Below are 22,424 nucleotides of genomic sequence, written 5' to 3' on the forward strand. Positions count from 1 at the left end.
GCAGGTCAGAGGGCAAAGTGAGGATGCCCTGGGCACTGGACTGTGATGCTTGGGCAGGTGTAGTGCTGGCACTGGAGGTCACCTACTGCCCTGGGCATTATACCTTCCCCTGGGAGTGCCAAGGTGAGTGTCAGGGGCCATATAGGTGGTCTCTTTGTGGTCGTACCTGATTTTACAGCTTTGTGTGGGGTACCTGCTTACTCACCTGAATACTTGGCGTTATTTCAGGTGAAGTGCAGGTGGAGAGTGAGGTGTGGCTAGGTGAGGTCGAGGTGAGGCACCTAGAACCTGATACACTGTACACAGTATGGTTGAGAGTCACCTATCGTGCTGGAACCTCACAGTGGTCACCTGCCCAGTATTTTACCACTGATAACTCACCTGGTAGGTGCCTGGTTCACTTAATACTTACACCTTATAGCTGGTAGGTGCCTAGTTCACCTAACACACCTAGCAGGTGCCTGGTTCACCTAATACCTACACCTTATAGCTGGTAGGTGCCTAGTTCACCTAACACACCTGGTAGGTGCCTGGTTCACCTGATAACTTCCCTGTTATCATTATTTTTACAGTGAAAGTGGTATGGTGGATGGTGGTAGTGATGGTGGTGGTAGGCCTTTCATCTGTGGTGATTCTGGTGACCCTCATCAGATGCGCAGTAAGGTGAGGCCTCACACACACACACACACACACACACACACACACACACACACACACACACACACACACACATACACATACACATGTGTATATATTGTTATAAGTGATATATAGACTGAAGAGAGCAGGGTAATCAGTCCCTTTATTAATTATCTCTCTCTCTCTCTCTCTCTCTCTCTCTCTCTCTCTCTCTCTCTCTCTCTCTCTCTCTCTCTCTCTCTCTCTCTCTCAGGAACTTATCAGTCACTATGGACGACATACACAGAGACATACACATCCCTGAGGGGTTGATCTCCTACAACATACCAAACTCGGTGAGTACAAGTTTCAAGCCGAGCTGACGAGGCTTTCCCGAGGTATCTAGAGTAGAAATGACTGAGAAATATGCACACAGGACGAAACCAGCTGCAAGTGACGATGTTTTGCTCATATAGTGGACGGTTTTACAGGTCACAGACGGGAGAAACAGTGTGGGAGAAACCTTGGCCGATGTTTCGACCCTTTCTGAACCATCCTCAAGACACCAGTGAAGAATTATTATCATTATTATAATTATTATTATAATAAATTTTCTGTCAATAATAATAATAATAATAATAATAATAATAATAATAATAATAATAATAATAAAATACGATAATTATTTTTATCTATTATTTACCCTAATTATTATTTTTTTATGGTTATCTGTGAACATCATTGTTATATATAGTAAGATAGCAGGTGTTATCAGTAGGTACCTGCTGCTGCTGCTGCTGCGTCAGTATGTGCTAGTTGGTGCTGGTAGTGGCACTCCTGTGTCCTTGTTTTGGCACCTGTGTCCTTAATTAGGTGGCCAGTGACGCCTGTGTTGGCACCTAGGTCGTTAATTTGGGGTTTCTAGGCACCTGAATCATTAATTAGGTGTCCTGTGACGCCTATGTTATCACCTGCATCGTAATTAGGTGTTTCTAGACACCTAGGCGGTTATTTAGGTGTTTTAAGGTGAAGTAGTCATCTATATTGGTACCTGGGTCCTTAATTAGGTGGCCAGTGACGCCTGTGTTGGCACCTAGGTCGTTAATTTGGGGTTTCTAGGCACCTGAATCATTAATTAGGTGTCCTGTGACGCCTATGTTATCACCTGCATCGTAATTAGGTGTTTCTAGACACCTAGGCGGTTATTTAGGTGTTTTAAGGTGAAGTAGTCATCTATATTGGTACCTGGGTCCTTAATTAGGTGGCCAGTGACGCCTGTGTTGGCACCTAGGTCGTTAATTTGGGGTTTCTAGGCACCTGAATCATTAATTAGGTGTCCTGTGACGCCTATGTTATCACCTGCATCGTAATTAGGTGTTTCTAGACACCTAGGCGGTTATTTAGGTGTTTTAAGGTGAAGTAGTCATCTATATTGGTACCTGGGTCCTTAATTAGGTGGCCAGTGACGCCTGTGTTGGCACCTAGGTCGTTAATTTGGGGTTTCTAGGCACCTGAATCATTAATTAGGTGTCCTGTGACGCCTATGTTATCACCTGCATCGTAATTAGGTGTTTCTAGACACCTAGGCGGTTATTTAGGTGTTTTAAGGTGAAGGAGTCATCTATATTGGTACCTGGGTCCTTAATTAGGTGTCTCTAGGCACCTAGATCATTAATTAGATGTTTTAAGGTAAAGTGGTGATCTGTGTTGTCACTTGGGTCCTTAATTAGGTGTCTCTAAGTACACACGTAGTTAATTAGGTATCTCTTGACACCAGCGTTGGCACCTGGGTTCTTAATTGGGTGTTTTAGGAACCTAAGTCGTTAATTAGGTATCTCATGATACCTGTGTTGGAACCTGGGTCGTTAATTTGGCGTTTCTAGGCACCTAAGTCGTTAATTAGGTATCCTAGGTGACCTGACACTTATCTCACATGTGGTCCAGAAGGCAGGCGCGGGCGTGTGGGCGTGGGTGGTAGCCGCCCACCAGAACCATGCCTCCCACGGCAGGAGGGTGGTGGGTGGTGGGCACCCTCCTGGCCACACTGGAAGTGGCCTGGTGTGGCCAGCTGGGCCATGACAGGGCCAATCTGGGCCCCAGAGCTACCACAACTGCCACCAGCATCACAACAACCCAACCAAACCCTGACTGCTTTCAGCAGAGCACAGGCAGTAGCAGCAGCAGCAGTCCAGCAGTCAGCAGTGCATCAGCATGCAGCATGCAGGCATCAGCAGCAGCACCGTCAGCAGCACGCATCAGCAGCATCACAGGCATCAGCACGCAGCAGTCACGCAGTAGCAGCAGCACAGCAGTACACAGCAGCAGCACACAGTAGCATGAGCAGCAGCACAGCATCAGCAGTGCAGCAGCAGTGCAGCAGCACCGCAGCAGCAGCAGTGCAGTAGCATCAGCAGCAGCATCAGCATGCGGCATCAGCAGCAGAGCACTGTGCAGTAGCACAGCAGCAGCAGCATCAGCAGCAGCACAGCAGAGCACAGAGCATCAGCAGCAGACACGCAGCAGCACCAGCAGCAGCAGCACGCAGTGCATCAGCACAGCAGCAGCATCAGCAGTAGCACAGCAGTAGCAGCAGCAGCAGCAGCACTCGTGCAGCAGCATGCAGCAGCAGCATCAGCAGCAGCACCAGCAGCAGCACCGCAGCAGCAGCACTGCAGCAGCACAGCAGCAGCATCAGCAGCATCAGCAGCAGCATCAGCAGTAGCACTGCAGCAGCACTCAGCAGCTGCACTCAGCAGCAGCACTCAGCAGCAGCACTCAGCAGCAGCATCAGCAGTGCACCAGCAGCATCAGCAGCAGCACCAGCAGCGCACCAGCAGCCAGCACAGCAGCAGCATAGCACTGCAGCAGCATCAGCAGAGCATCGCAGCAGCACGGCAGCTGCACCAGCAGCACCGCAGCAGCACAGCAGCAGCACTGCAGCAGCCGCACAGCAGCAGCACCAGCAGAGCATCAGCAGCTTACCAGCAGCAGACCGCAGCAGCACCAGCAGCAGGCATCCAGCAGCACGCAGCAGCAGCGCAGCATCAGCAGCAGCACCAGCAGCATCAGCAGCAGCAGCATGCTAGCAGCATCAGCAGCAGCACAGCAGCAGCAGCAGTCAGCAGCATAGCAGCAGCATCCAGCAGCAGCACAGCTAGCAATAGTAGTATCAGTAGTAGTATCAGTAGTAGTAGCATCATAACTGTGGAGATGTCATCAGTCCGTCACCATGACGACGGGAGAGGCTGAGCCACCAGCATCTTCCCATATCTTCTACAAAGCTGTCTTCTCTAACCACTAGTTACGACTGAGGAAGGCTGGATTTGAGATGGACCTACCCAGCAGGCCTACTACACGGTCTTTTAGTGATTACACTGCTAGTACGGCCTCTTCTGTCCTTAAGATCATTCCCCAATTCATCTTATATGAGGGACTGATCCCCTCAAGTACGTCGTCAAGGCTGAGGGACTGATGACAACTTTATGTCTTTATTACTTCTGTAAGTTACCACTGTAACTTGTTCAGCTATCATAACAATTATTTGGCTCTATAATGTTGAGGTACAGTTCCTGGACCCATTATGTACCTCTGTAATGTTGAGGTACAGTCCCTGGACCCATTATGTACCTCTGTAATGTTGAGGTACAGTCCCTGGACCCATTATGTACCTCTGTAATGTTGAGTTACAGTCCCTGGACCCATTATGTATATCTGTAATGTTGAGGTACAGTTCCTGGACCCATTATGTACCTCTGTAATGTTGAGGTACAGTCCCTGGACCCATTATGTACCTCTGTAATGTTGAGGTACAGTCCCTGGACCCATTATGTATCTCTGTAATGTTGAGGTACAGTCCCTGGACCCATTATGTACCTCTGTAATGTTGAGGTACAGTTCCTGGACCCATTATGTACCTCCATAATGTTGAGGTACAGTCCCTGGACCCATTATGTACCTCTGTAATGTTGAGGTACAGTCCCTGGACCCATTATGTACCTCTAATGTTGAGGTACAGTCCCTGGACCCATTATGTATCTCTGTAATGTTGAGGTACAGTCCCTGGACCCATTATGTACCTCTGTAATGTTGAGGTACAGTCCCTGGACCCATTATGTATCTCTGTAATGTTGAGGTACAGTCCCTGGACCCATTATGTACCTCTGTAATGTTGAGGTACAGTCCCTGGACCCATTATGTACCTCTGTAATGTTGAGGTACAGTCCCTGGACCCATTATGTACCTCTGTAATGTTGAGGTACAGTCCCTGGACCCATTATGTACCTCTGTAATGTTGAGGTACAGTCCCTGGACCCATTATGTACCTCTGTAATGTTGAGGTACAGTCCCTGGACCCATTGTGGACCTCTGTAATGTTGAGGTACAGTTCCTGGACCCATTATGTACCTCTGTAATGTTGAGGTACAGTCCCTGGACCCATTATGTACCTCTGTAATGTTGAGGTACAGTCCCTGGACCCATTATGTACCTCTGTAATGTTGAGGTACAGTTCCTGGACCCATTATGTACCTCTGTAATGTTGAGGTACAGCCTCTGGACCCATTATGTGCCTCTAATGTTGAGGTACAGTCCCTGGACCCATTATGTACCTCTGTAATGTTGAGGTACAGTCCCTGGACCCATTATGTACCTCTGTAATGTTGAGGTACAGTCCCTGGACCCATTATGTACATCTGTAATGTTGAGGTACAGTCCCTGGACCCATTATGTACCTCTGTAATGTTGAGGTACAGTCCCTGAACCCATTATGTACCTCTGTAATGTTGAGGTACAATTCCTGGACCCATTATGTACCTCTGTAATGTTGAGGTACCGTCCCTGGACCCATTATGTACCTCTGTAATGTTGATGTACAGTCCCTGGACTCTATGTTAATTCTGGAACAAGGGAGTTAGTGGAGTAAGGTGTGTGGGGTTAGAACTCATGGCAAGTACACTCATTTGCCAGGCCAGTGCGCTAACCACTGAGCTCCCTGGCTACAATAAGACTCATCCAACTAGGTATATTTATACACCATAGGAAGGTTAGCATGGGCTACCACTGTGACCACAAACTTTAATAAAAATCTAGAAGTTAGGTCTGGGAATGTTCTTATCAGGAGGTCCAAGTGATAGGAGAATCTTAACAAATTCATATGGAGGAGAAACAATAGAGGAAAAAACTAATAAAGATCTGTGGAAAACTGCCAAATCAAATTATCTTACAGCATCAGTTTTTGGTACAGAGAATTTCCAAACATTAGCTACTATACATGTTTCAAAGCAAACTTGGGTCCATCTCTTTCAAACACCAGTTCTTTGGTCAGTTGTAACCCATCTGGGAGTGACTACATGGGCATCTTTAGACTGACTTCTTCGACCTTACCAAGTACCAATTCCAGTCTCTTGAGGTACATTTCCATGTCCTTTGACATGATATTTACATCAAATGTACACTATGATGTAATCGTGACGGATGTTGTAAAAGTATCTGTCACGAGCCCCTGAAAAGTGATAGGGGATAAGCGCAGCCCAAATGCCATGTCAAGAAAATGATAATGTTCTGTGGGGTGAGAGGGTCATGTCATCTCCCAGCATATCCACACAGCTTGGTGCCCACAAGCCAGGTCTAAAATTAGAGGTCAATATCGATGACCTCTCCTATTCTAAGCCGTCATCAACCTTATAAGCTGCAATGTGGTGACGGGTAGTGTACTACATACAAAACATTGATGTCAGTATCACTGTCAGTGTCACTGTCACAGTATCACTGTCAGTGTCACTGTCACAGTATCACTGTCAGTGTCACTGTCACAGTGACACTGTCAGTGTCACTGTCACAGTATCACTGTCAGTGTCACTGTCACAGTATCACTGTCAGTGTCACTGTCACAGTGATACTGTCAGTGTCACTGTCACAGTATCACTGTCAGTGTCACTGTCACAGTATCACTGTCAGTGTCACTGTCACAGTATCACTGTCAGTGTCACTGTCACAGTATCACTGTCAGTGTCACTGTCATAGTATCACTGTCAGTGTCACTGTCACAGTATCACTGTCAGTGTCACTGTCACAGTATCACTGTCAGTGTCACTGTCACAGTATCACTGTCAGTGTCACTGTCACAGTATCACTGTCAGTGTCACTGTCACAGTATCACTGTCACAGTATCACTGTCAGTGTCACTGTCACAGTATCACTGTCACTGTCATAGTATCACTGTCAGTGTCACTGTCACAGTATCACTGTCAGTGTCACTGTCATAGTATCACTGTCAGTGTCACTGTCACAGTATCACTGTCAGTGTCACTGTCACAGTATCACTTATGCTGTGACTGACTTATAACACTATGGTTGTTGCAGCAATGAGGCCCTCTGGTGACGTCTTCCTGGAGGTCAACACAACTGTTGAAGTCATCTGTTACATTACCAACCACACATCACTTCTCAGGGCAGACAACCTCACCTTTGTTCGTCAACAAACACATCTACCATCCCAGGTGGGTACTACCCTTCCTACCACCCAGGTGGGTACTACCCTACCATCCTAGGTGGGTACTACCCTACCATCCTAGGTGGGTACTACCCTTCCTACCACCCAGGTGGGTACTACCCTACCATCCTAGGTGGGTACTACCCTACCATCCTAGGTGGGTACTACCCTTCCTACCACCCCAGGTGGGTACTACCCTTCCTACCACCCCAGGTGGGTACTACCTTACCATCCCAGGTGGGTACTACCCTTCCTACCACCCAGGTGGGTACTACCCTACCATCCTAGGTGGGTACTACCCTACCACCCCAGGTGGGTACTACCCTTCCTACCACCCAGGTGGGTACTACCCTTCCTACCACCCCAGGTGGGTACTACCCTTCCTACCACCCCAGGTGGGTACTACCCTACCATCCTAGGTGGTACTACCCTTCCTACCACCCCAGGTGGGTACTACCCTACCATCCTAGGTGGGTACTACCCTTCCTACCACCCAGGTGGGTACTACCCTTCCTACCACCCAAGGTGGGTACTACCTTACCATCCTAGGTGGGTACTACCCTTCCTACCACCCCAGGTGGGTACTACCCTACCATCCCAGGTGGGTACTACCCTTCCTACCACCCCAGGTTGGTACTACCCTACCACCCCAGGTGGGTACTACACTACCACCCCAGGTGGGTACTACACTACCACCCCAGGTGGGTACTACACTACCACCCCAGGTGGGTACTACCCTTCCTACCACCCCAGGTTGGTACTACCCTACCATCCCAGGTGAGTACTACACTACCATCCCAGGTGGGTACTACCCTTCCTACCACCCAGGTGGGTACTACCCTTCCTACCACCTCAGGTGGGTACTACCCTTCCTACCACCCCGGGTTGATACTACCCTACCACCCCAGGTGGGTACTACACTACCACCCCAGGTGGGTACTACACTACCACCCCAGGTGAGTACTACACTACCACCCCAGGTGGGTACTACTTTTCCTACCACCCCAGGTGGGTACTACCCTTCCTACCACCCCAGGTGGGTACTACACTACCACCCCAGGTGGGTACTACCCTTCCTACCACCCCAGGTGGGTACTACACTACCACCCCAGGTGGGTATTACCCTTCCTATCACCCAGGTGGGTACTACCCTTCCTACCACCTCAGGTGGGTACTACCCTACCTAATACCCCAGGTGGATACTACCCTACTTACAACCCCAGGTGAGTACTACCCTACCTCGCACCCCAGGTGGGTACTTCCCTACCTAACACCCCAGGTGGGTACTACCCTTCCTACCACCCCAGGTGGGTACTACCCTATCTACCACCCCAGGTGAGTACTACCCTACCTAACACCCCAGGTGGGTACTACCCTACCTAACACCTCAGGTGGGTACTACCCTACCTCCCACCCCAGGTGGGTACTACCCTACCTACCACCCAAGGTGGGTACTACCTACCACCCCAGGTGGGTACTGCCCTACCTACCACCCTAGGTGGGTAGTAGGGAGGGTATCTGTCTATCCACCTACCTACCTGCCCACCTGCCTACCTACCTACCTACTTTACCTACCTACCTACCTACCTACCTACCTACCTACCTACCAGCCAACCAACCAACCAACCAACATACCTACCTACCTACCTACCTACCTACCTACCCACTTACCTATCTACCTACCTACCTACGCACTTACCTATCTACCTTCCTAAGTACCTACCCACCTACCTACCTACCTATCTACCTACCTACCTACCTACCTACATGCCTACCTACCAGCCAACCAACCAACCAACATACCTACCTACCTACCTACCTACACACTTACCTATCTACCTACCTACCTACCTACCCACTTACCTATCTACCTTTCTAAGTACCTACCCACCTACCTATCTACCTACCTACCTGTCTTAATTTATCATAATGTTTCTCTTCCATGTACGCATGACACCACTACATGTACGCATGGCACCACTACATGTACGCATGGCACCACTACATGTACGCATGGCACCACTACAGTGGCAGGTGGTTGACAACTACACCATCTCTCTGGCACTGTCCGAGGCAGTGCCAACCACCTACAACCTGTATTGTTTCGGCGGTGACTCTTTCTGCGGTGCCAAGGTGAAGGTGGGATGTAAGTACCTACTGCCAGTTGAACAGTGACAGCAGGTGTTAGTAGACTAACACCCAGGTACCTACTTACTGCTAGGTGAACAGTGACAGCAGGTGTTAGTACTCTAACACCCAGGCACCTACTTACTGCTAGGTGAACACTGACAGCAGGTGTTAGTAGACTAACACCCAGGTACCTACTTACTGCTAGGTGAACAGTGACAGCAGGTGTTAGTAGACTAACACCCAGGCACCTACTTACTGCTAGGTGAACACTGACAGCAGGTGTTAGTAGACTAACACCCAGGCACCTACTTACTGCTAGGTGAACACTGACAGCAGGTGTTAGTACTCTAACACCCAGGCACCTACTTACTGCTAGGTGAACACTGACAGCAGGTGTTAGTAGACTAACACCCAGGTACCTACTTACTGCTAGGTGAACAATGACAGCAGGTGTTAGTAGATTAACACCCAGGTACCTACTTACTGCTAGGTGAACAGTGATAGCAGGTGTTAGTAGACTAACACCCAGGTACCTACTTAATAGTAAGTGAGCAGTGACAGCAGGTGATAGTAGACTAACATCCAGGTACCTACTTCTTAGTATAACATGTGAATAGGTCAGGAGGGAGTCAGGTAACTCCTTAAACATCGAGATCAACCTTGAAGGGCCACCTCGATCACCTTCTCCACCTTCTCCTCCTCCAGATAAGCCCCTGGATGTGGAGAACTTCGAGTGTGTCTCCTACAACTGGCTCCTGCTGCATTGTACCTGGTCGTTACCTAACAACCCAGCCCAGGATGCTGTCTACAAGCCTTACCTACTGTCTTCCACGTCATCTGGGTAGGTTAGTCACCTAACCTTGTGGGTAGGTTACAGTCACCTAACCTTGTGGGTAGGTTACAGTCACCTAACCTTGTGGGTAGGTCATGTGTGTGTGTGTACTCACTTATTTGTGGCTGCAGGGGTCGAGTCACAGCTTCTGGCCCTGTGTATGTTACATAACACCTGTCTTGCTGTCACACAGAGCTGAGTGCAGTCCGTCAGACAGCTGTCAGGACCTTCAAACATGCTGTCAATGGCAACCCCCGGAATATTCCCAGTCTGACAGACACCTGTCTGTCATATTTGACACGTCTAACAGCCTGGACAGTGAGGTGGTCAAGTTCAACCATACCTTTGACAACTATGCAATAGGTCAGTACAGTTATGATAATGTTGATAAATTAGACACATGTGCAACTCTTGGGTATCTTTATTGAGGAAACGTTTCGCCACACAGTGGCTTCATCAGTCCATACAAAGGAGAATCGTGAAGAACAGGAGGAGAACGAGGTAATCAGTCCCTCAACCTTGAGTCGATGTGGTCAGTCCATCAATCTTGAATAGAATACGGCATACGTGCTGAGAAGGAGCTTATAAACCGTATGGCAGGAGAGGTGCAGCAGTCATAGGTGGTGTCACATTTGTCAAATGTGTAACAAATGTGACACCACCTATGACTGCTGCACCTCTCCTGCCATACGGTTTATAAGCTCCTTCTCCGCTGATATGCCGTATTCTATTCAAGATTGATGGACTGAACACATCGACTCAAGGTTGAGGGACTGATTACCTCATTCTCCTCCTGTTCTTCATAATTCTCCTTTGTATGGACTGATAAAGCCACTGTGTGGCGAAACGTTTCCTCAATAAAGATACCCAAGAGTTGCACATGTGTCTAATTTATCAACATGTCGGTTCTCTGAACCATTCATCTACAAACACAGTTATGATATCCAGGACTGTTGTTATTATTATTATTATTAAGTTGAATAACGAACGTTAAGGCCCATGTTGTGTGGTCACAGTGCTTCCCAATGCGGCCTTGAACGTGGTAGTGACGTCCGTGGATGGGTCACTGTCAGCAGAGGTGAATTGGTCACTGCCAGCACCGATGGACGTGTTCAATACGAACTGTGGTATCGTGTCCCTGGTTGACTACCGTCTCCAGCAAGACCCCTGGATTGTGGTAAGTGCCCCTGAGTCATGGTAAGTACCCCTGGATTATAGTAAGTACCCCTGAGTCATGATAAGAATAATAAGGGACCCAGAGTTCCCCAAGGTAGTATTCTGGGTCCCTTATTATTCTTATGTTATGTCAATGATATGCCTATCAGTGTCAAGTGCAAACTCCTACTGTATGCAGATGACAGTGCTCTGTTAGTGACAGGTAAAGACCCGCAAGATATTGCTAATGTTTTAACACTGGAACTGGAGTCCTGCAGCAAATGGTTAGTAGACAACAAACTATCATTACACCTAGGGAAAACTGAAGCCATTCTCTTTGGCACGAAACATAAACTGAGAAGGGTAAATAATTTTAATGTCCAGTGTAATGGGGAGTCCATCACTTTGGTTTCATCAGTAAAATATCTGGGAATCCCCTTTGACCCATGCATGTCAGGAGAATTGATAGGGAACAGTGTAGTAAAGAAAGTGAATGCCAGACTGAAGTTCCTGTATAGACAAGCACAGTGTCTACCTACTGAGGCTCGCAGGACCCTATGTCTAGCCCTTATACAATGCCATATGGATTACGCTTGCTCTTCTTGGTACTCTGCCTTGACAAAAAAACTGAAAGATAGACTGCAAATCACCCAGAACAAAATCGTAAGATTCATCCTGGGGCTGGGACCAAGAGAACATGTAGGCCAGGATGAATTACAGCAGTTGGATATGCTGAATGTTGAAGACAGTAAAACAACTGAAGCTAAATCATGTTTATAAAATTGCTCACAAACAGTGTCCAGAATATCTTGCTGTCAATTTTGTCAAGGTTGGGAACCGCAGCAATCATAGTACTAGGGGGAGAGAGCACAACTTTGTAGTACCCACAGTCAGTGGCCAGGCTTCAAACACCTTTTATTGTACAGCAATAAAGGAATGGAACAGACTACCCGCGCATGTCAAAGCCAGTCATAGCATGAACCAGTTCAAGAAGACTGCCAAAAAGTGTCTGATGAATGTAGCTACAGAAAGGGAGGGGAATGATTTTCTATTTTTTAGCTAACATACGTGTAAATTTGGCCTTATTCCTAGTAATGACCCTCGTGTAGTAGATAGTCTTAATGACCCTCGTGTAGTAGATAGTCTTAATGACCCTCGTGTAGTAGATAGTCTTAATGACCCTCGTATTGTAGATAGTCTTAATGGCCCTCGTGTAGTAGATAGTCTTAATGACCCTCGTGTAGTAGATAGTCTTAATGACCCTCGTATTGTAGATAGTCTTAATGACCCTCGTGTAGTAGATAGTCTTAATGACCCTCGTGTAGTAGATAGTCTTAATGATCCTCGTATTGTAGATAGTCTTAATGACCCTCGTGTAGTAGATAGTCTTAATGACCCTCGTGTAGTAGATAGTCTTAATGACCCTCGTATTGTAGATAGTCTTAATGGCCCTCGTGTAGTAGATAGTCTTAATGACCCTCGTGTAGTAGATAGTCTTAATGACCCTCGTATTGTAGATAGTCTTAATGACCCTCGTGTAGTAGATAGTCTTAATGACCCTCGTGTAGTAGATAGTCTTAATGACCCTCGTGTAGTAGATAGTCTTAATGACCCTCGTGTAGTAGATAGTCTTAATGACCCTCGTGTAGTAGATAGTCTTAATGACCCTCGTGTAGTAGATAGTCTTAATGACCCTCGTGTAGTAGATAGTCTTAATGACCCTCGTGTAGTAGATAGTCTTAATGACCCTCGTGTAGTAGATAGTCTTAATGACCCTCGTGTAGTAGATAGTCTTAATGACCCTCGTGTAGTAGATAGTCTTAATGACCCTCGTGTAGCAGATAGTCTTAATGACCCTCGTGTAGTAGATAGTCTTAATGACCCTCGTGTAGTAGTCTTAATGACCCTCGTGTAGCAGATAGTCTTAATGACCCTCGTGTAATAGATAGTCTTAATGACCCTCGTGTAGTAGATAGTCTTAATGACCCTCGTGTAGTAGATAGTCTTAATGACCCTCGTGTAGTAGATAGTCTTAATGACCCTCGTGTAGTAGATAGTCTTAATGACCCTCGTATAGTAGTCTTGTACCTGAATAAACTTACTTACTTATAAATACCCCTGTATCATAGTAAGTACCCCTGAGTCATGGTAAGTACACCTGGATCATGGTAAGTACACCTGGATCATGGTAAGTACCCCTGGATCATAGTAAGTGCCCCTGAGTCATGGTAAGTACACCTGGATCATGGTAAGTACACCTGGATCATGGTAAGTACACCTGGATCATGGTAAGTACCCCTGGATCATAGTAAGTACCCCTGAGTCATGGTAAGTACACCTGGATCATGGTAAGTACACCTGGATCATGGTAAGTACACCTGGATCATAGTAAGTGCCCCTGAGTCATGGTAAGTACACCTGGATCATGGTAAGTACACCTGGATCATGGTAAGTACCCCTGGATCATAGTAAGTGCCCCTGAGTCATGGTAAGTACACCTGGATCATGGTAAGTACACCTGGATCATGGTAAGTACACCTGGATCATGGTAAGTACCCCTGGATCATAGTAAGTACCCCTGAGTCATGGTAAGTACACCTGGATCATGGTAAGTACACCTGGATCATGGTAAGTACACCTGGATCATGGTAAGTACCCCTAGATCATGGTAAGTACACCTGGATCATGGTAAGTACCCCTGGATCATGGTAAGTACACCTGGATCATGGTAAGTACACCTGGATCATGGTAAGTACACCTGGATCATGGTAAGTACCCCTGGATCATAGTAAGTGCCCCTGAGTCATGGTAAGTACACCTGGATCATGGTAAGTACACCTGGATCATGGTAAGTACCCCTGGATCATAGTAAGTACCCCTGAGTCATGGTAAGTACACCTGGATCATGGTAGGTACACCTGGATCATGGTAAGTACCCCTGTATCATAGTAAGTGCCCCTGAGTCATGGTAAGTACACCTGGATCATGGTAAGTACACCTGGATCATGGTAAGTACCCCTGGATCATAGTAAGTGCCCCTGAGTCATGGTAAGTACACCTGGATCATGGTAAGTACACCTGGATCATGGTAAGTACCCCTGTATCATAGTAAGTGCCCCTGAGTCATGGTAAGTACACCTGGATCATGGTAAGTACACCTGGATCATGGTAAGTACACCTGGATCATGGTAAGTACCCCTGGATCATAGTAAGTGCCCCTGAGTCATGGTAAGTACACCTGGATCATGGTAAGTACACCTGGATCATGGTAAGTACACCTGGATCATGATAAGTACCCCTGGATCATAGTAAGTGCCCCTGTGTCATGGTAATTACCACTTGACCATGGTAAGTACCCCTAGATCTTGATAAGTACCCCTAGATGTTCGTAAGTACCCCTGGATCGTGGAAAGTACCCCTGGATCATGGTAGAATAAGGTCCCTAAAGCAGGGTGCCACAATAAGGTCTCTAAAACAGGGTGCCACAATAAGGTTCTTGCCACAGGGTGCCACAGGGTGCCACAGTGAATGATATACTTGCCACAGGGTTTACCTGGAGTTTACCTGGAGAGAGTTCCGGGGGTCAACGCCCCCGCGGCCCGGTCTGTGACCAGGCCTCCTGATATACTTGCCACAGGGTGCCACAGTGAATGATATACTTGCCACAGGGTGCCACAGGAGAGTGCCAGAAGGCCAGGTGCTGGACAGTGGTCCAGCTGGACCACTGGTGGACAGAGTACGAGGTCAGAGTACGTTTACGGTCCGCTGCAGCCAACTTCACTCTGGATGACGATGGATGGTGGTCGTCAGGGTCATCCACCACCACCCTGACCCCCTCAGCAGGTCAGTCATCTTGAACTCTCTTATCCGGTGTATACTTGTGTTCTGATCATCCAGAAGTGTTCAGATCTCTTCTAAAAGTGTTCAGATCCTTCTAAAAGTGTTCAGATCCTTCTAAAAGTGTTCAGATCCTTCATACAGGTGCTCAAAATATTCTAAAAGTGTTCAGATCCTTTATAAATTGTTCAGATCCTTCTAAAAATGTTCAGATGATTTATAAAGCATTCAGATCCTTCATAAAGGTGTACAGATCCTATATAAAGGTGTTCAAATCTTTCTAAAAGTGTTCAGATCTTTCTAAAAGTGCTCAGATCCTTCTAAAAGTGTTCAGATCCTTCTAAAAGTGTTCAAATCCCTTCTAAAAGTGTTCAGATCTTTCTAAAAGTGTTCAGATCCTTCTAAAAGTGTTCAGATCCTTCTAAAAGTGTTCAGATCCCTTTTAAAGGTGTTCAGATCTTTCTAAAAGTGTTCAGATCCTTCTAAAAGTATTCAGATCCTTCTAAAAGTGTTCAGATCCCTTCTAAAGGTGTTCAGATCCTTCTAAAAGTGTTCAGATCCTTCTAAAGAGAGAGAGAGAGAGACTAATAACACTGTCGCTGTTATCAGTACCTGAAGTGGCACCTGCCGTAGGACCTGGCACCTTCCTGGTCACCATCAGGTCACTACAACAACGTGACCTCACCTTCACCTGGAGACCTGTCCCTACCCTCCTTCACAATGCTCCTGACTTCACCTACTTCGTCAGCGCCTCTGTCAGCGCTACTAGGTGAGTTAAGGTGTGTGTGTGTGTGTGTGTGTGTGTGTGTGTGTGTGTGTGTGTGTGTGTGTGTGTGTGAGTCCAGATGTTACCGTTCACATGTTGATGTACACAGCATGTGTTTATCTTGGTGTACACACACGCACACACATACACACGCCAGTGAAGAAGAGGGACAAGGAGCTATGACTCGACCCCTGCAACCACAGTTAGGTGAGTACAATTAGGTGAGTATACAAAGGTGACACAACTGGAAGTTGAAGATTCAGGCGAGTGACAGTAACGTTAAAAAGTATTTTTTAAGTCATAGAGTTGTCAGGAAGTGGAATCTGGAGAGTGATGTAGTGGAGGCAGGATCCATACATAGCTTTAAGAAGAGGTATGATAAAGTTCAAGGAAAAGGGAGAGAGTGGACCTAGTAGTGACCAGTGAAGAGGCGGGGCCAAGGGCTGTGACTCTACCTCTACAACCACAGTCAGGTGAGTACAACATCTGTGAGTACAACATCTGGTGGCCCGGTGGCCTGGTGGGTAAAGCTCCCGCTTCACACACGGAGGGCCCGGGTTCGATTCCCGGCGGGTGGAAATTCCGACACGTTTCTTTACACCTATTGTCCTGTTCACCTAGCAGCAAATAGGTACCTGGGTGTTAGTCGACTGGTGTGGGTCGCATCCTGGGAGACAAGATTAAGGACCCCAATGGAAATAAGTTAGACAGTCCTCGATGACGAACTGACTTTCTTGGGTTATCCTGGGTTGCTAACCCTCCGGGGTTAAAAATCCGAACGAAATCTTATCTTAAGGACTTCTACAGTTGTCAGGACAGGTGTGTGGTGTCAGGGGAAGTTTCAGGGGGTGGTGTCAAGGGAGGTTTCAGGGGGGTAGTGTCAGGTGTGTAGTGTCACTAACAACAGTATTGTGTTTCAGGGAGACAGTCGCAAATGCTACTGTAATGGACACCTTTGTCACCTTCACCAACCTTTCCACTAGCCAGTCTTACAGGTAAGTCCTCTCCTGTGTGTACTACCCTGTGTGTACCACCCTGTGTGTACTACCCTGTATGTACTACCCTGTGAGTCCTCCCCTGTGTGTACTACCCTGTGTGTACTACCCTGTGTGCACTACCCCTAGCTGGGGTAGTGCCCTGGGACATGTCTGTCAGCTATGTGGGGTAGATGGTATACGTAACAGGTATCCATACTACTGACAGCTCGTAACATGCTACAGTACGTCGACCTTATTATGCAGTTAACTAGTACTAACGGAGCAGCAGATACGATGGTCAACAAACAACGATTCTATATAAAGAAGAGGATGTTATATAGTAAGAGAATATATGTCATATTTACAGATCATATGAAAAGGATAATGAATGATGGTAGATTAGTATTGAAGGAAGATTGATCAGTCACTATTCAGGGGGTTTATGGATCCTGGATAAGCTAACATTTCTGGATTTTAGGCCTTTCTGACTATGGATGTTAGGTTCATCAGCACAGGTGCTGTCCTAGCTCAAGACTGATAACAGGTATAACCTAGTTTTATTTGCTCTCCAAGTCCTCGCCATCTCCTTCCAAGGTGGAGAGTTTACAGCATTTTTCCTCTTAGAGCAGATCAACTTCCCAAGTGATCTCATGGGATTTGCATTGATGCATGATCTCCATATTGAGCTTGACTTATAACAATGGCATTCCTGAATCAGCAACTTGCTTGTACCATTCTATGGCTACTAGCTTGAATCTGAGATCAGTCATATTGCATCTGAGTATGAGGTTTGGATTAAGTCTTTGCAGAGTTCTATATTTTTAAGTAATGTAACCAAGTGGTAAGACAATTGTAACATGATAATTGTGTACCTACTCCTGATACCATGCCCCTTCTGTTTTTTGGCTCTATATCCTGCTTCAGCATTTCCAGTTCATCTTCTAGGCTCTGTATCCTGGCCTCTGCAGCTTTGGCTTGTAGCACCCACTTCTTGCTACACAGGATAGTGCACAGTGAATTGATAATTTCATGTGAGGGCCACATCCATTTCCTAGAACGGCCACGTGTGGCCCACAGGCCACAGGTTGGGGGACCCCTGCACTAGATTGTCAGTTGCCCTTTGTGATCCAAATGGTGATAATGCAATAATGATTCTTGCAAGATATAGAGCTAGTTCATCAAACTATCTTTGCATGCAATACGTGATGACAAGGTTCATCTTTTCTTTACAACCATCACTGCTCAGAGTGACCACCCACATGGACCTTGTTCGCTACCCATATCCTGTTTGGGAAGCGGACGAGTCACCATACCAGTGGGGTCAGTTCTATTTATCCTGGGGAGAGTCGATCCCACCTGCCTCTTCCGAGGTGTGGGTTCAGATCCCACTGCTGTCACTATTTTTTGGTGGGAATTTGATAATGGGTTTAACTGAATGATTGGAGTGGCCATATTGATAAGAGTCTGATAAGTCGCCTGGTCAACATCCTGCCTCACTCATAAGTAAATCACGACTGCCTCTAATGGGCACTGCAGAAGAGTGCTTCGAAAATGCTGATGTCAAATCTGTGACCCCTAACATACCCCTAATACTGGGAAAAGTCTGACAGCTATGTGAGTGGGTGGGTATACATACTACTGACACTACCCTGTGTGTAATGCCTTGTGTGTACTCTATGATGATGTTAATGTTCCCACAGATTGGAAGTTGTGGGTCAGAACAGTGAGGGTATGGGACAGGAGAGGTCGTGGGTGCAAGTGTGGGCAACCAGGGACATGCCCCAAGTACCCACCCTGCCTGTCGTTATAATACATCAACTACAACAACAACAGCTGTATGAGCTCAGGTAAGACTCATTAGTGAGCTGAGTATGGTCCCACACTGTAACTTATATAGAATAGTGTAGCAACACTGCTGGTGTTCCCACAATGTAACTATCGAATACAATAGTGTAGCAAAACACTGCGGGTGCTCCTTTTACAGGTGGTCTGGTAATGGTGAGAATGATACTCATTCTACTGTGTACCTTTGCACCGATGGCCTCAACACCAAGCAACCATGTAAGGTCAGTACAAGGTTGCTACAAGGTATTTAAGTTTTATGGGAGATGGATGGGAACCGCTGCTATTCTTAACTTTGAAAAATGGTAGGCAGGTATGATATCCCTTGAAGGGTTGAGCTATATTCTTCTGTAATAAAGGACAGGCGATGCCAGTTGCTGACAGTGCTGACTGTTGTATCCCCTGGCAGGCTGACATCTACTGGCTGACAGTGGGTGAGCTGACATCTGTCAATCTCACTCTGGCTGACTTCAACCTGACGGATGCTGATGGAGGTTCTGGAGTGAGGTTTGGAGTGTCAGTGGAAGCTGTGGAGTCAGGGGCCTCCAGTGGTATGTCCTGGGATACCTGCACCATTCCCAGGGTATACTCCACCGCCCTCACTCCACCTACTGTAATCACGCCCATTGATGTGTAGGTAACCACCCCCATTAAGGTATTCCTACAAAGGGGGATACCTGTTAACAGATAGTCTCCTCTGGGGATACCTAATAACAGAGATATCCCCCTCTAGCGATACCTATTAACAGATAGTCCCTCTAAAGCAGTGGTTCCCAAACTGGCGGTAAATTACCCCCTGGGGGTAATTTAACCATTTTTGGGGGGTAATGGAGGGGTGACAGAAAAAAAGTTATGAATTCTGAAAATCAAGAAAACAATGCGGTACCCGGTATGAGGATTATTGTTAACTTTGTCTTAGTATATAAAGTTGTAAAGTAAACCTATTATAAGTAAGTAATAAAGTTAAACCAAATAACAATAAACATCAAAAACTAATATACAGTATCAGAAAAGAAGAAATATATAGCTAAGTGTGTGGAAACCCAAAAGTATTTTGACAAGTATGCTTCAGGACAAAAGTCACTCAGTAGCCCAGATCGACCTGTCCAGTACGCGTCACTCACTTCCTGAGGCTGCCTCTATTTCACACTGTCAGTTTATCTGTGAGCATCAGCCGAGGTAGACATAAGCTGGTATGTATGTGTACTGCCCTGTGCAGTATATAGTTAGTATTTACCCACTGTTACTGTGAATTTGTAGCTATTATTAATTTTATATATAATGTATGTGTGGTTCTTACGTTTTCAATGGTTTTGCTAGGATTAGCAGAGTATGCGAGGCTGTATACGTTCACGTTTAGCCATATATATCAATAATAACAACATTTTGTGAAAGGGGTAACATACTTTATGTGGCATGTTAAATTGGGTAACAAGCTGAAAAAGTTTGGGAACCACTGCTCTAAAGGATACCTATTGACACCTACATAACGCGATATTGTTGGGTTGTAAGGGTACATTACAGCTCAGTATTGTTGGGTTATAAGGGTACATTACAGCTCAATATTGTTTGGTTATAAGGTTACATTACAGCTCAATATTATTCGGTTATAAGGGTACATTACAGCTCATATTGTTGGGTTATGAGGGTACATTACAGTTCAGTATTGTTGGGTTATAAGGGTACATAACAGCTTGTTATTGTTGGATTTAAATTCACCCCAAGTCTGGGCCATATATACATAAATATATCAGAGGGTTAAGGGATGACCCCATATATTAATGATCTGCATATTGGGGTTAAGGGGTAACCCCGTATATTAATGGTCTGCTTATGTACCGTCAGGACCGACACCATGGCCAGGATAGAGTGGTCCTTGGACTGTGATAACTGGGCAGGTGTAGTGGAGGCCATTGAGACTATTTACTGTACAGGTTACTACAACCTCTCGCAGGACTGTTTTGGTAAGTGTCATTACATTGCCTAAAGTATTCACTCCTTGATAAGACATGTACAACACCTGAGTGTCTTTATTGATGAATAAGAAAATGTACAACATATGTCTTATTTATAAGCAAGTTCATTCTAAAATTTTTTGTTATACATTTAAAGATATATTTTTTAATTTATGTTAATGTAAAAAAATAATCATTTTGTACCAAAAGAACCTTAGGAAACTTACTTAACCTTATTATAAAAAGAGAAATTTAATTTAGCCTAATCAAAATAAATATATTTTAGATGAGTTTACAATAATTTAATACTAAACAAACTCAATGAAATATATTTTATTCGTTAGGTTCAGAATGATTTTTGCGAAATTATTGCATACACAGATTTTCGCTTGTCTTATTCGGCAAGAAGAGCGTTGTTATTTAAGCCAAAAAAAAACTTCAAGTTGAATATACTATAGAAGGTGGTCAGTACCTCAGTCATGATAGAAGGTGGTCAGTACCTCAGTCATGATAGAAGGTAGTCAGTACCTCAGTCATGATAGAAGGTGGTCAGTACCTCAGTCATGATAGAAGGTAGTCAGTACCTCAGTCATGATAGAAGGTGGTCAGTACCTCAGTCATGATAGAAGGTGGTCAGTACCTCAGTCATGATAGAAGGTAGTCAGTACCTCAGTCATGATAGAAGGTGGTCAGTACCTCAGTCATGATAGAAGGTGGTCAGTGCCTCAGTCATGATAGAAGGTGGTCAGTGCCTCAGTCATGATAGAAGGTGGTCAGTACCTCAGTCATGATAGAAGGTGGTCAGTGCCTCAGTCATGATAGAAGGTGGTCAGTGCCTCAGTCATGATAGAAGGTAGTCAGTACCTCAGTCATGATAGAAGGTGGTCAGTGCCTCAGTCATGATAGAAGGTGGTCAGTACCTCAGTCATGATAGAAGGTGGTCAGTACCTCAGTCATGATAGAAGGTGGTCAGTGCCTCAGTCATGATAGAAGGTAGTCAGTACCTCAGTCATGATAGAAGGTGGTCAGTCCCTCAGTCATGATAGAAGGTGGTCAGTGCCTCAGTCATGATAGAAGGTAGTCAGTACCTCAGTCATGATAGAAGGTGGTCAGTGCCTCAGTCATGATAGAAGGTGGTCAGTGCCTCAGTCATGTTAGAAGGTAGTCAGTACCTCAGTCATGTTAGAAGGTAGTCAGTACCTCAGTCATGACAGAAGGTGGTCAGTACCTCAGTCATGATAGAAGGTGGTCAGTACCTCAGTCATGACAGAAGGTAGTCAGTACCTCAGTCATGACAGAAGGTAGTCAGTACCTCAGTCATGACAGAAGGTAGTCAGTACCTCAGTCATGACAGAAGGTGGTCAGTACCTCAGTCATGACAGAAGGTGGTCAGTACCTCAGTCATGATAGAAGGTAGTCAGTACCTCAGTCATGATAGAAGGTAGTCAGTACCTCAGTCATGATAGAAGGTAGTCAGTACCTCAGTCATGACAGAAGGTAGTCAGTACCTCAGTCATGACAGAAGGTAGTCAGTACCTCAGTCATGACAGAAGGTAGTCAGTACCTCAGTCATGACAGAAGGTGGTCAGTACCTCAGTCATGATAGAAGGTGGTCAGTACCTCAGTCATGACAGAAGGTAGTCAGTACCTCAGTCATGACAGAAGGTAGTCAGTACCTCAGTCATGATAGAAGGTAGTCAGTACCTCAGTCATGATAGAAGGTAGTCAGTACCTCAGTCATGACAGAAGGTAGTCAGTACCTCAGTCATGACAGAAGGTAGTCAGTACCTCAGTCATGATAGAAGGTAGTCAGTACCTCAGT

General features: G+C 46.0%; 2 protein-coding genes across 4 annotated transcripts in view; both read left to right on the forward strand.

The window, feature by feature from the left end:
- The window catches only part of LOC128704500 (uncharacterized), a 34,575-nt gene extending 33,283 nt beyond the window's left edge, over window positions 1-1,292 (forward strand). The window contains exons 13-17 of one of the 3 annotated variants that reach the window (XM_070079813.1): window positions 5-123; window positions 229-384; window positions 573-663; window positions 893-974; window positions 1,110-1,292. In XM_070079813.1, coding sequence (XP_069935914.1) covers window positions 5-123; window positions 229-384; window positions 573-663; window positions 893-974; window positions 1,110-1,190 — 529 coding nt within the window. In that variant the 3' untranslated portion in view covers window positions 1,191-1,292. Of the gene's footprint in view, window positions 1-4; window positions 124-228; window positions 385-572; window positions 664-892; window positions 975-1,109 lie in introns of those variants that run through there. The other 2 variants (XM_070079814.1, XM_070079815.1) reach the window with 2 other exon arrangements.
- Window positions 1,293-6,950: 5,658 nt separating this feature from the next.
- Window positions 6,951-22,424, forward strand: part of LOC128704501 (mucin-3B) — a 36,707-nt gene continuing 21,233 nt past the window's right edge. The window contains exons 1-12 of the mRNA XM_070079816.1: window positions 6,951-7,115; window positions 9,137-9,254; window positions 9,944-10,079; window positions 10,264-10,433; window positions 11,087-11,247; window positions 14,894-15,068; window positions 15,672-15,831; window positions 16,749-16,823; window positions 18,506-18,652; window positions 18,790-18,871; window positions 19,057-19,280; window positions 20,493-20,611. Of these exons, the coding sequence (XP_069935917.1) occupies window positions 6,966-7,115; window positions 9,137-9,254; window positions 9,944-10,079; window positions 10,264-10,433; window positions 11,087-11,247; window positions 14,894-15,068; window positions 15,672-15,831; window positions 16,749-16,823; window positions 18,506-18,652; window positions 18,790-18,871; window positions 19,057-19,280; window positions 20,493-20,611 (1,717 nt within the window). The 5' untranslated portion in view covers window positions 6,951-6,965. The remainder of the gene's footprint in view (window positions 7,116-9,136; window positions 9,255-9,943; window positions 10,080-10,263; window positions 10,434-11,086; window positions 11,248-14,893; window positions 15,069-15,671; window positions 15,832-16,748; window positions 16,824-18,505; window positions 18,653-18,789; window positions 18,872-19,056; window positions 19,281-20,492; window positions 20,612-22,424) is intronic.

This window comes from Cherax quadricarinatus, unplaced genomic scaffold, assembly GCF_038502225.1.
Source record: "Cherax quadricarinatus isolate ZL_2023a unplaced genomic scaffold, ASM3850222v1 Contig23, whole genome shotgun sequence".
Lineage (NCBI taxonomy): Eukaryota > Metazoa > Arthropoda > Malacostraca > Decapoda > Parastacidae > Cherax > Cherax quadricarinatus.